We start from the raw sequence: 12,598 nt of genomic DNA on the forward strand, positions 1-12,598 counted from the left end.
ACCCGCTAGGGAAATTGAGAAGGAAACAGATGGGGAAAACGAACACAGAACAGGTCTGCGCCTGACACGTCGCAAGCAAGATGGAGGCAGGACCCGCTTCGAAAATGGGAACGAATGCAAAGCTTCCCGTGCTGAAGGATCTCTACATGGTCACTGACATTGAGCAAGCTCGCGCCCTGCTCGAGGCTACACTCGACCAAGAGAAGCAAATTCACACAGATTTGGAGAACATTCTTCTCAACGCAGAGGAGGTGGAGTCCACCCTCGCCACAGTTGAAGAGATTCCGTACTGCCCTACCTTACCATGGTGTCGCTGGTCCCTGCATCCTTCATCACGACTCACCCCCCTTTACATTCGCAGGATTCGAATAAAGCCTGTGCAGAAGGAGACGACGCGTCTGCTCTCCACCATCAGCAACACGTGCTCTTTGGCCAACGCTGTCTCTGCCAAGATTAGGGACCTCGACTCGACCAGGGTTCGTGCCTCACTTTTCTTCTCACGAAAGCTGGGCGTGCACTCACATAGCTTTATGTACGTCATGTTCGCCCACCTTGCACAGGAGCGGATCCAGCTCACGATGAACAAGCTGCATGACATCATTGATGTGAAGAACTGTGTGAGTGGCGTGGAGGACGCCATGGCCAAGGAGGACTACGAAACGGCAGCTTCGCACATCGGCAGATACCTTACCATTGGTAACGCTGTTGCGCTCTCAGTGAACTCGGTGGCATGCTAGGGTGACACCCTTGGCTAACACTCTCGTGTGTTGGACCCGCCAGGCGACAAGTCGGTCCTGGAGGAGACCGCCAGCAACCAGCTCAAGACGGCCGAGAATAAGCTGAAGGAGATCGTCAAGCAAAAGCTCGAGCAAGCCATCCGCGCTGACGATCAGCCAAACATCATTCGGTAGGCCAACCCGATTCGTTGACGTTCGCATCAGCTTTTCTGGTTAATGCGAGAGGTGCTGCTGTTCCGCCACAGGTTTTGTCTGCTCTACGCGCCTCTGGGCCTCAAGGAGGAGGGTCTCACCAGATACTCTCACTATCTCCGCAAGTTGGTTTCCACCGAGGCTGACTACATCATCAAGAACCTGCTTCGACCGAAAGGTTAGCCTTCCGTTCTTTCTTGCGTGCACGCACAGACGTCCATGGACTCAAACACGTACTCTCTTGTCAGATGGACCAGCTACGGTGGCCCAGAACATCGAGGCTAGCGGAGGGGAGCAACTCTCGTACGCTGACGGGCTCGCACGTTTGTATGAGTTCATCGCCGGCATCATCGACGAACAGCAATCTCTCGTTGAGGAACACTTTGGTACGGCACCTCCGCTGTGACACTGTTCCTCTGTGCGCCGTGGCGCTTACTCAAACTACGCGACTCCCATCGAGCAGGTCCGGGCAGCATGGTGGTCGTAATCAAGAACCTGCAGCAACAATGCGACGTCCATTCCACCAAGATCCTCAGCCTCTTCAGTCAGGATACCAACATGCTCAAGATGGTAAGCCTATTCTATTTCCCGCAAGCTAGTGTTAGGTCTGTTAAATAGCGAGTAACTTTGCTGGCCTACAGATCGATGACATTGTCAGATCCGAGAGGAGGGAGCGACGTATGCTTGGTAAGCGAGTGGCTCTTTATGATGAGGCGCATAGTGCCAGTTGCTTCTACATACCTATTAATCTATACCCACCTGCGCATTGCCTTGCGGTCGATGTAATTTAAAAGGCCACATGCGCTTAGGTTCCGATGCTCGGGATGCGATCGATCCCCGAGACCTTGCCGGATTGCTCGATACCATCGCCATCCTCAATCACCGCACCGAAGTCTACGATCGCTTCATTCGAACTCGCGCACGGTACGTCGAGCCACTTTGGAGAACCTTCGAATGTGAACACTAACCCCGGTATGTATCCGCGTCGTGCTTCGGGCTACATCATTAGGCTCTGTCTGGAGAACGCGGGACAAACGCCCAAGCACCCGGGTCATCCCTCGAGCATGCAAGATGGTCTCATTCACTGCAGCGAGCTCAATAGGTCGATGCAGGAGATGATGGGCCACTACATTAAGCTCGAGGAGTACTACATGATCCAAAGCGTGAAGAAGGTAGCGATTTTAGTGTTGTAACTATGTTAACTCTCACCTGCTCTAGATAGCTCACCTGTCATTCGCCAACCACAGGCTGTCGCGATGGATTCGCACTCTCAGGAGAGCATTACCACGACCATGGTGGACTACGTCTTCTTTGTGCTTCAAGTGCGTACCGCCCCTGTTGCCGAGAGGCGTATTTGTGTCGGGAGAAAGTTACACAACTGCTGACGTTGTGTTTCCGCGCAGAGCTGCACCCAGCGTGCACTCTCCACGCATAACGTCAACTCGATGTGCGCGATTGTGAACATGATCAACACGACGCTCAACATAGACTACAAGGAGGTCCTGCAAACCATGCTGGCTGAATACAGTGCCGGCAAGGGTCCCACCGGTGACCATCGGACAGACTACATGGTACTCACTTACTCACCTGCCCTCATTGATGTACATAACAACCGACCAACATCCCGTTTGCTGCCACTAGATCGTACTGAACAACATCGAAGTGAGCTGCGAGTACATTCTCAAGCTCAAGGCGAACCTTGAAGCAGAAGAATCAAACATCTTCACCGACCCCGTCGAAAAGGTACGCAAAACACGCTACGCCGGACATCAACGAAGACATCACTAACTCTCTTGCTTTCTCGCTTATGGCCCTGCAGGAAAAAATGAAGTCCTGTATTCACGACCTCCTTGAGACGTCGCGAAACTATAAGCAACTCCTTCATGTACGTTCTACTCCCTGTTCCTTTTTCATCGCGCGTTTCGGCTGACTTGCTTCTCGCAACACAGAACAACTTGGAGCAGGTGGCGCAGACCATTACGCCGTCGATTCGACCACTGATTGAGATCTTCAGCGCCGTGAATTATCAACTGAACGAGGTATGCTTCTCCGAGTTATGAGTAACGTGCGAGCTACCTCTCTCCCAGCCACCGCTAACGTTGTCGTATGCAACGTAGGCCGAGTACGCCGAGTATGAAATCAATGACCCCTTCGTCTACAAGATCACGGCTGGACTGGACAACCTGTTTGCGCCCTTCAAGGTGCTGACTGCATGCACTCGCGTGTCGCCCTTACATTGGCTCACCATAGCTCTGCGCAGATGCATCTCACCGAGGGCAACTACGACGGATTGGTCCACATCGTTATTCACGACATTGCCACACGTCTCGAGAAGGCCTTGTTCCAGAAGCGCTTCAACCAAGTACGCCGCCTTTACGACCATTCGGGACTGCATAGCTGTCGTGTACTCACTAATACCCCCCCCCCAATGAAGATGGGCGCTCTGCAGTTCGATAAGGACCTGCGACGCCTGGTCAGCTACTTCACATCGGTGGCGCACAATGCCGCGAAACTCACGGGCACAACGGTGCGGGGCGAGTTTGCTCGTCTTTCGCAGATCGCCTCCCTGTTGAACTTGGAGAAGGTACCGTGTAAGCCCGCAGCCGCTGGTGACCCCCACACAAGCTAAGCGAATCCCCCTGTGCAGGTGAGCGAGGTGATGGAGTATTGGGACGAGAATGCGCGCCTGCAACTGAGACTCACGCCAGGAGAGGTACGCTAAGCACTTAGGAGCTCTCTTGGGCCTTAGTAGCACTGTAAGTGTGATGCGACCACCAACACCGTATTTTTGTCAACGTCGCTTTGTGTGGCGTATGCTTGCCATCGGTGCGTAACAGGTGCGGAAAGTGCTTGCGCGCCGTGTGGAATTCCGTGCCGAGGACATCGCCCGCCTCAAGCTGTGAGGCCCGGGACGTCGTAACCAACAAGAAGCTCGCCAGCAACCAATCGGTCCATGCTCTGTTGTTGAGCCCAAGTAAAAATGGGCGAAAATGCCTTTTTTTCGCTAATTTTGTTGTTTGATTTAATTGATTACGGCTGGTCAGAACTATACAGCGCAGAATTTTCGGTGGAACCTTGTCCCGCGGCCCAAGGAAGCAAGCGGGAATTTGAAGCTCACAACCAACGTGGCGTTCTGTGCGGTTGGTTCGTAAAAAATCAAAACAATCATCAAAGTAAGCAAGTGGATTGTTGCTGTTGGAAGCGAAGGACAACGAATACGTTTGGTCAAGGGAACCCTTTATGTCGTACAATGGCGTCGTTGCAGAGAAGCGCAAAGCCAGGTTCGTGGCGTTCTAATTTAGATTTTTGCCATCATCAGCTGTTCTTTTGCATCGCATCTTCACAGCTATTATTTTTTGCCAATTTATTTGCTTTCATTCTCTTTATCTGTTGCTTTGCATTTTATGTGGTTGTATTACATTTTTATTATTAACCATTTTCTACTTATTTAATTGCGCAGCGAGCAAACCTACTTGAAGAGCCTTGGGACGTACGTGTCGGGATTTTCGTCTTACATACCCTCGGGCTTGAAGAAGCAGCTGTCCAGCACCCAGCCTCATGATGAGCGGGACAAAGTCATCTGGGTTGGATTCGACAATTATGAGAAAGGAGGCAAGAGGTAATTCACATTCCCGCCTCTCCAATCTCTACACTCTCTAATTGACCACGTATCGATCTCAGCCGGCAGTGCCTGCTCTTGAGTTTTGTGAACGGGTTCCAGATTTGGGACATCGAAGACCAGCCAGACTTGATCTGCGAGCTGGTCTCCAAGAGGGAAGGCGCAATCAAGTGCTTTAAGGTGCGTCCTGACCACGCAGTGACGCGCTGCCCTACCCACTAACCGCGAGGGCGCGTCTTCTTCTCCTAGTTCCTGCAAACTCCACCGGAAGGGACGCCCAAGGGACGCCTGACGGACAAGCACCCACTGATCGCCTTGGCGTACGTCATCTTGGCTTGAATTGACTTGATCGTGTGCCAGCTCGTTCGCTGGTCGCATCGATATCAATGCGCCCCTCGGTTTGAAGACAAGCGCTCTCATCACCATTGGTGTCACCAATAGGTCAGCCGAGGATAGTGCCAAGTTTGCAAAGACGGCAGTCAAGTTGTACTCCTTGCGTGAGCAGGACTACATCAACACCATGCGCTTTCGATCGGAAGTGTACTCTATTTTGTGCAGCAAGCGCATGCTGGTTGTGGTGCGTGCACCTCTCTTTTCTCTTTGTTTGTTGCATCAAGCGTACCTACGTAGAAGCTCTCTTCTCTCTTGCTAACTGTGCTGGTGCGGGAACGCGTGTAGGCGCTGCACGATCACATCTACGGTTTCGACATTGTAAATATGAACAAGATCTTCAGTCGGCCGTACCATCCGCAGGATCCGCAGTTCCTGCCGCAGATGCGGGCCTACGGGCGCTCGTCGCCTTCCATGCGCACCAAGCCCTCGTCGCCGTCATCGCTCATCGCGCTGGGTCCGCGGTGGCTGGCCTACCCCGGCAAGAAGGTGCAGAGCATCAAGGACGAGGATCCCACCAGCAACACCATGGATCAGCTGGTCGAGGCTGCCAAGTACCTCAGCGACGTCGGCTACAAGACCATGTCGAGCTACTTCTCGCCCGAATCGCAGCCGGCTGGACCTGCGGCCCCCGCCCTCACGCCCGAGGACCTCGCCAACTTTGGCAACGTACGTTGTCTGTCGTCCAGAGTGCGCAGTAGTCCTCTGCGCAGTTGTTCGCTTCGAGCTGTGCTCACCCTCGCGTGGTGCGTGTTGCTCGTTACAGGTGATCGTGCACGATGTGTGCACGGGCAAGACCGTCGCTCATTTCCGGGCACACAAGGAGCCGCTGTCGTATCTGGCGTTCGACCCGAGCGGCACCCTGTTGGTGACGGCCGGAGCCGGCGGTTACGAGTTCAACATCTTCCAGATACGTCCATCGTCGGGTGCTCTGCACGAGAACGCTTTGCCTCTGTACGCGCGCCACCCCTCTCCGTCTCCGCCAGCTGGCTTCAAACTAAGCAATTGCCTTCTCTTTTCTTTTGTTCCTCTTTTGTTGTTCAGCTACACCCTGGTTCGCGGTCGGACAAGTGCCGCTATTACGGACATCACGTTCAGCAACGACAGCCGATGGATGGCCGTCAGTACCTCGCACGGAACAACACGTACGACACATACACCCTCTTGCCAAAGAGCGCACTTCCCCAAAAAACAGCTTCACACACCCCTGCTTACTCACCCATTGGTGACGGTACAGACATCTACGCCATCAATCCCGAGGGCGGTCCTGTGAATATTCACACCCACATTCCGTCCGAGCCGATTGCTAGCCACGAGGCGCCGTTCATCTTCAACCACCCGCTTAATCCCAAGCACATGGTCCTGAGCGTAGTGGAGCGCATCAAGCAGGCTGGACTCGTTCCTGAGGAGAACACGGTAAGTAACACGACACACACACACACACACACACACACACACACACACGACACACAGTAAGTCAAACGCTGAGCTTTGTCTGTGTCCCGCTCGCTTGACTCCAGACGCACCAGCCAACAACAGCGGCCATGATCACGAGCACGCCGTCAAAGATGAAAATCCTGGTGGTGACCCACGCGGGCATCCTGAACCAGTACAATCTTCGGCCGCACGGCCCGGCGCCCGGGCCGGACGTGGACCCAAAGACGCTGCAGTTGACCGTGGAGCCCACCTTCTACTGGGACGTCTGTCGGCGAAGCAGTTGGCCTCAGCTGCTGACGCGGGTCAAGTCCAAGAAGGCCGAACCGGCCGACGGGCAACCAACCACCAAGCCCAAGGAGAAGTCGTCCAAGGACCCGAGGTATTCCCACCGTCACCGTCTTCCCACCGTGTTGCGTGTTGCGTGTTGCGTGTTGATTGCAGGCTTACACAACTTCGACTCTCCTCTCTCTCTCTCTCTCTTTCATTCATTCATTCAGTTGGCTTTCCAACGTGGAGATATGCACGCACACGCCGCATTTCCGGCCACTGTGGGCCGGACCGCAATTCACGTTCAAGACCTACCGCAAGCCGGCGCACGGCACGCTCACGCTCTCCCACCAGCTGATGGAGCCCATCCACGAGGAGAGCAAGATCGAAGCCAAACACAAGCCCGGCGGCACCACCAACTCTGGGTAACTGCTTACCGCAACGTCTTCTGTCCTTTGCTTTGAATCGACTCTAATCGGCGTCCCGGTGGTCTCATACGTATGTGCGCGCGCGATGCAGTGTGCTCGACCCTTCGGCCTGGGGGCCAGCGGAGATGGAGGAGGGAGTCCCCTCTGGCTCCATGGGCAGGGAGCTCAAGGGTATGCCGCCAACCAAGATTTTTATGCTTATTGCACCCTTTTTACCGACGTATGTGTGTCACTTCTTCCTTCTCCAGACCACATCAACCAGGCGATATCGACTCCCATGCGGTTCGCTGAGAAGAAGACTGGTAACGTGCCTGCCTTCTTTCTCTCTTTCGTCCAGCTTGCCTCACTCGGCCGTGCTGCATTTATGGCTCACACTCCCTTCCAACTTCACAGAGATGGTGCTCATCGACAGTCTCGTAGGCGACTACAAGAATGGACTCGCTGGCAAGGGCTCGTCCTCTTCTTCTTCCTCTGCCTCGTCGTCCGGACTCGGCCACGACTCCCCCACCGACAAGGTAACACACACACATACGCACACGCACACGCACACCACACGCAATCGCGGGAGTTGGGAGGGCTCACCGCGGTGTATTGCAGAAGAAGTCCGACAACGACAGGCCCCACGACAGCCCACCCCTCCGGATGGACCCGAACCCGCAGAATCTCTACTCCTACGATGACGAAGACTACTAGATAGACACTCTACGTCGTCGTCGTCATCGTCGTGTCTCCTCTTCCTCGAATGGCCTGCCGTTTACCGTTTACCGCATCCGCGACTAGTGCCTCCTTGCAGCTATAGCGATACTCGCTGAGCCTCGTTCCTTCAGACCGTTCGAGAACAGAGAGAGAGAGAGAGAAGAAAAAGAAAGTTGCATAGAGACGATACATGCATCATACTATACAGGGCATGGTGTACATACATACATAAGCCATCTCTCCCTCTCCCCACGCATCCCTTCGCCCCTTTGTGCCGCTGTGGCGGAGCAGCAAGGCATGTTGTACAAAAACAATCATCTTCACGGCCTTGAGAAAAACACAAGTCTCTCGTTGGAGGAGGCCATGGCGAGCTTAGGCGCGGTACGGGTCCTGGACGATGGTGATGTGTTGGCTGATGGGCCAGTTCCCCAGCGTGCTGGTCCGCACCACTCTGCCGTTGCCCGCGGTCCTGTGCCGAGAAGTCAGCCCTTGGAGCGCCAGAACAGAGAGAGAGAGAGAGAAAGGAGAGAAGCTACGTACTTGGCGGGGTAGACCAACTCTCTCGAGACGTTGTAGGCAGCGGCGGTGCCCACGGCGTCGCCCGAGGCAAAGTAGATTTGCCCCAAGCCCAACATGGACCGCAGCCTGCTGTTACGGGTGTCGAGCTTGTGGAGGTGAACAAACTCCAGACCCACCGACTTGAGCGCCACGGAGTGGATGCGCCACCGCGGGTCCATCGTCTCAGGCGCCCCGCCTTCATTCATGCACGCAAACGCCGCAAGTCCACCGAGGGCGAATTGGGTGATGAGATCGGTGTCTACGTTCGTGGTCGCAAGGAGGTCTGACTTACCTTTGTGATAGATCGCCAGCTTGGAGTTAAGGTGAGATATGTGCGAAGCAATCACCCGATCCCGAACCAAGGCCTTTGACGAAGCAAGTTCTGCAGCCACGGCTGAGCAAACAAGAGTGAGACGTGCAGTGCAAGACGAACGAATGTTCGGCGGGCACCAAAGAAGAAGAGGGGGGACAACGCGCACCAGGTGCATTGCTGCCGATAGCCTCCACAGTGGCCGGCACGACAGGCGACCACGGGAAGCCTGGGCATCGCCAAGAGGAGATCAGTCTCACGCTTTGGCACACTGAGGCAAGCTTGGCTGAAGAAAGGCGAGTGACCCGTCCGTACCGACACCGAGGCTGGCGATGTAGGCATTACCGAGCTCAACAATGTTGTCGTCCCACACGCTCGACTCTGGAAAGCCCTGTATCACCGCCCCGATGAACCTCACAACACAAATTGACTTCAAGCGAGTGGCCTTGTGTACCTCGATGAAGGAGTGAACCTTGCGCCACACGCACAGATTGCTGGGCCGTAGGACACTCTCGGCCGCTTGCTCGGCCAATAGTTCCTGGCGGGTGAACGCCTTCCCACTGCCAACCGGCCGCTCCACGAACTGGGCTCCCTTCGAGAGCGCCTCCTCTTCTGCCTTGGAGAAGGAGAAGCCGGTCCTGGCGTAGGCGTTGGTGGACCCCAGGAGGGCGTTATAGCACTGACGCACGTGCTCCTTGTTGTACATGACTTTTAGGATGTCAGTTGTGTTACCATCACGGCAGCAGTGCTGATGCGACTCACCTCCGCCGTCCATGAAGAACAGCATCTCCCCAATTGCGTAGTCCACGCCCAAGTTGAACAGCGTGCCGTGGCCCACCCTGCAGAAAAGAAGGTTGGTCAGGCCTCGAGATTGGTCCAGAACAGGTCAGTCGCCGCACCTCTTCGACGTCGTGTGCAGCTCAATGACCAGGTACTTGACCTCCTGCCCGAAGTAGGACGAAGCGGGATAGGGCACTGAGGAGCTTGTAGGATGAGGCGGTGTGTGGGAAGGCTACAATCTATCGTCACCATCATCAGTGGAGGATCACGAACCGTGGTATGAGAACGACTGGAAGAGACCCAGTCCGACGGCCCGCTTCTCTGCCGCCACTACGAGCTTGCGATGCTTGATGAAGCGATGCACCTTGAGTGCAGTGTCATCGCTGGAGTTGTCGTCCACTGCGGTACGCAAGCGCTGAGAAATTAGGACGTACTCGCAATGCTGGCCAAGGCGACGAGGCGGCAGAACGTACGGATGATGATTTGCACAGACACACCGCTGAGGCCTTTCTCCTGCCTCTCCCGAATAAAGAGCTCCACGCTTTCCTCTACACTCTCCAGAGCAGAGGTGATGTACCTGCCAGCCCAGAACTGTCAGCCAGAGCGACTCCCTGCTGCCAAGAGGAAGTGGCCAGAGAGCCTGCAGGGCTGTGGGGCCAACTTCACCTGGAGTTGTTGTGAGTGGCGACCACTATCGAGATGGCGTTGGACTGCCCACGAAAGTAGTCCTCGTCATTCCTGCCACTGGCCACAGCCAGCGCTGCCAGAACCGCAGCGAACAACGCGAGTGCATGGGCTCTGTACATGGTGAGACACCGCTAAGACCAAGCGGCACGAAGGGTACAAAGAAAAGAAACAAAAAAGGGAAATTCCCTTTTGTCCTGATTTGGTCGCTGCATTTCTTTTCAGAAAAAGGAGCGCAAATTCTGCAGGCAGAGCCGAAATCAAAGGCCGGCTGTGAATGGAGGAATTGTGGAAACCAAATCGATTGGCCAAGAGCCAAATAGGGTTCGGCTGTGGTGCGACGAAACGCAAGCACGACAACAAGGTTCAGGCCCCTTGAATTCCTCTGCATTCGAAGAGAAGCTCAATCAACTTTCTCTCTCAAAGGCTGCGATCATGTCGGACATTACTCAGGAGGAGATTGTGGAAATCGTGACCAACTTCCTGTTGAACTCGCCTCCCGGCGAGTTCATGGAGGTCGTGACCGGTACGGCGTCCCCCCTTGCCCATTTGGCATTTATGTTATTGTTTTCGCTGCCTCGCAATTTCGGGCAAAAATGTTTGATGTGAAGGCAGCCCTTGCCATTTTCTCTCTAATTGCATGATCGCTGATCGACTACTCACCCAAATAGATGTCCGTGGCCTGCTTCCCGATGAGTCAATCCTCAATGATTCGGCCCCCGCTACCTTCAGGGAGTACAACACCGACCAGATGCTTCAGATGCAGTCCCCTGGCAATCCCCACAAGTTCCTCATCACCAAGTTCGGTGAGGTCGGCAACGGCGAGTACCTCGACCCCCGCGGGCGCCAGGTCGTCCATTTCGACCACATTCGCCAGGTACACACTGCAAATTGTGGCGCGTGGTGCGTATTGCGTGTTGGCTGCAGTAACTTACGAGAAGTGGATCACAGGAAGTCACTGGTTCGCGCCCCATCAGCGGCGAGCTTGACAACAGCGTCGAGTCCTTCAGGTAACGCCATAATCTTGCTCTACATTTTTGTGCCGCGCAACGAGAGGCTTACCTTCGCCCAATTTTTACGCGTTTGAATTTCAAAAGGGCCGCTTTTGATGACAAGGCAACCGAGTACACCAACGAACACTACCAGAACGGTACTGCCACCATCTACGGCAAGAAGGAGGGCGGCTCTGTGGTGGTCACCATCTGCATCTCTTCTGCGAGGTTCAACCCCAACAACTTCTGGTACACTGCCCCCCCCTCCATCGCAATCCATCTTTTTCGTTCTTTGCGTGGTCGCTGAAGGAATGCGAACATTCAATCGTGAAGGAACGGTCGCTGGAGGGCTGTGTGGACTTGCAAGTTCTCCCCCAGCGGTGGCAACGTCGACATTTCGGGTGTGCTGAAGGTCAACGTCCACTACTACGAAGACGGTAACGTCCAGCTCAACACTGAGACCCCCGTCAAGATCAGCGCCACCGGCAGTGTAAGTATCCCTCCTTTCTTTTCCCTTTCATTTTTTTGTTTGCTCGAGGCGTGCGCGTTGCTTATTCTCTTGTTCTTGCCATTCTCCAGGATGCCCGTGGTCTGGCTGACGCCGTTGTGAAGGCCATCGACAAGGCCGAGTCCAACTTCCACAAGTCTCTGGAGACGAGCTACAACACCATGGGTGACACCACCTTCAAGGCCCTGAGGAGAGTGCTTCCCATCACCCGCACCAAGATCGACTGGACGAAGATCCAGAACTACAAGTCTGGCGGTGATGCTGGCGGTAAGGCCGCGGCTTCGAGGGTACGCTCCATTCCGCCCTCGAGATAAGCTCACTGCACCGTTCCTACCACTTTGCGTGGCCTCCAGTCAAGCGAGACACTAACGCTCTTCTCTTCTTGCCACCTGCAGGGAGTCAGGAACTAAGTGGAACTATAAATTATGTGTGCCTTGTAATTCTATTTTGATCACACTCCCATCATGGCCGCCGATCATCTTGTACCATTTGTTGTCTGCGCCCTGCCGTGTGTGTTCAAAATATATTCTCATCCAAAAAAAAACCCATCTTCTCTCTTGCACGTCGTGTGCTGCCCAGAGGGCGAGTGGTTGCCGCTTGTCATCGCCGCACGCGTGCTATCACCGAGGTCGGGTTGCACAACAGGTGGCCTGGCCAGGCACTGCGGGGCTTTTCATCTCGTACGGCCAAACACCGAAACTGCGCCACGGAAATTTTATTTTTTTTGCGCGTAGCGAGGAAAAGGAAGACGAAGACGAACGGCACACAGATCATCTCGCGGCCAGCAGCAACATCGTGGAAGAGGTGAAAGAAAAGTGCAGTGGCCCGATCGCGATTGATTCGTCGCCGGCCCTCCCCTTGGTGCAAAAAGTCATAAGGAATTGAAGAAGGAAGAGGAGCAGAGCAAAGGCAATCGTGGGCAGTTCCTAGAACCGCCGATTTAGGCCTGAAGGTCGCCCAGAGATTGAGGCTTGATCAAGTCCTAAAAGGAAGGAGGCCA

At 54.7% G+C, this 12,598-nt stretch overlaps 4 protein-coding genes across 4 annotated transcripts; 3 read left to right on the top strand and 1 right to left on the bottom strand.

The window, feature by feature from the left end:
* Positions 1-80: 80 nt before the first annotated feature.
* On the top strand, positions 81-3,832 carry ACA1_265300 (COG4 transport protein; the record flags this gene model as incomplete). Its single annotated transcript, XM_004341363.1, has 20 exons — positions 81-286; positions 362-476; positions 561-716; positions 789-907; positions 983-1,107; positions 1,187-1,315; positions 1,393-1,499; positions 1,571-1,607; positions 1,739-1,853; positions 1,939-2,101; positions 2,177-2,251; positions 2,333-2,500; positions 2,571-2,672; positions 2,749-2,814; positions 2,879-2,968; positions 3,047-3,130; positions 3,190-3,291; positions 3,379-3,513; positions 3,577-3,642; positions 3,767-3,832. The coding sequence occupies 20 exons, from the start codon at positions 81-83 to the stop codon at positions 3,830-3,832; spliced, it is 2,226 nt and encodes a 741-aa protein (XP_004341411.1).
* Positions 3,833-4,169: 337 nt separating this feature from the next.
* On the top strand, positions 4,170-7,763 carry ACA1_265310 (uncharacterized protein; the record flags this gene model as incomplete). Its single annotated transcript, XM_004341364.1, has 15 exons — positions 4,170-4,210; positions 4,390-4,548; positions 4,611-4,728; positions 4,798-4,868; positions 4,990-5,086; positions 5,227-5,607; positions 5,705-5,892; positions 5,983-6,062; positions 6,176-6,354; positions 6,459-6,754; positions 6,873-7,067; positions 7,162-7,241; positions 7,319-7,372; positions 7,464-7,585; positions 7,731-7,763. The coding sequence occupies 15 exons, from the start codon at positions 4,170-4,172 to the stop codon at positions 7,761-7,763; spliced, it is 2,094 nt and encodes a 697-aa protein (XP_004341412.1).
* Positions 7,764-8,138: 375 nt separating this feature from the next.
* On the bottom strand, positions 8,139-10,172 carry ACA1_265320 (uncharacterized protein; the record flags this gene model as incomplete). Its single annotated transcript, XM_004341365.1, has 10 exons — positions 8,139-8,235; positions 8,307-8,583; positions 8,617-8,706; positions 8,804-8,863; positions 8,950-9,025; positions 9,089-9,473; positions 9,534-9,609; positions 9,688-9,813; positions 9,849-9,991; positions 10,081-10,172. Coding segments are annotated over 10 exons (1,422 nt in total), but the record flags the coding sequence as incomplete, so codon positions are not given.
* Positions 10,173-10,533: 361 nt separating this feature from the next.
* ACA1_265330 (Factin-capping protein subunit alpha-2, putative) lies at positions 10,534-12,008 on the top strand (the record flags this gene model as incomplete). Its single annotated transcript, XM_004341366.1, has 7 exons — positions 10,534-10,624; positions 10,770-10,975; positions 11,050-11,108; positions 11,196-11,339; positions 11,469-11,580; positions 11,670-11,885; positions 11,994-12,008. The coding sequence occupies 7 exons, from the start codon at positions 10,534-10,536 to the stop codon at positions 12,006-12,008; spliced, it is 843 nt and encodes a 280-aa protein (XP_004341414.1).
* Positions 12,009-12,598: the final 590 nt, after the last annotated feature.

This window comes from Acanthamoeba castellanii (genome assembly GCF_000313135.1).
Source record: "Acanthamoeba castellanii str. Neff unplaced genomic scaffold scf7180000084770, whole genome shotgun sequence".
Taxonomy (NCBI): Eukaryota; Discosea; order Longamoebia; family Acanthamoebidae; genus Acanthamoeba; species Acanthamoeba castellanii.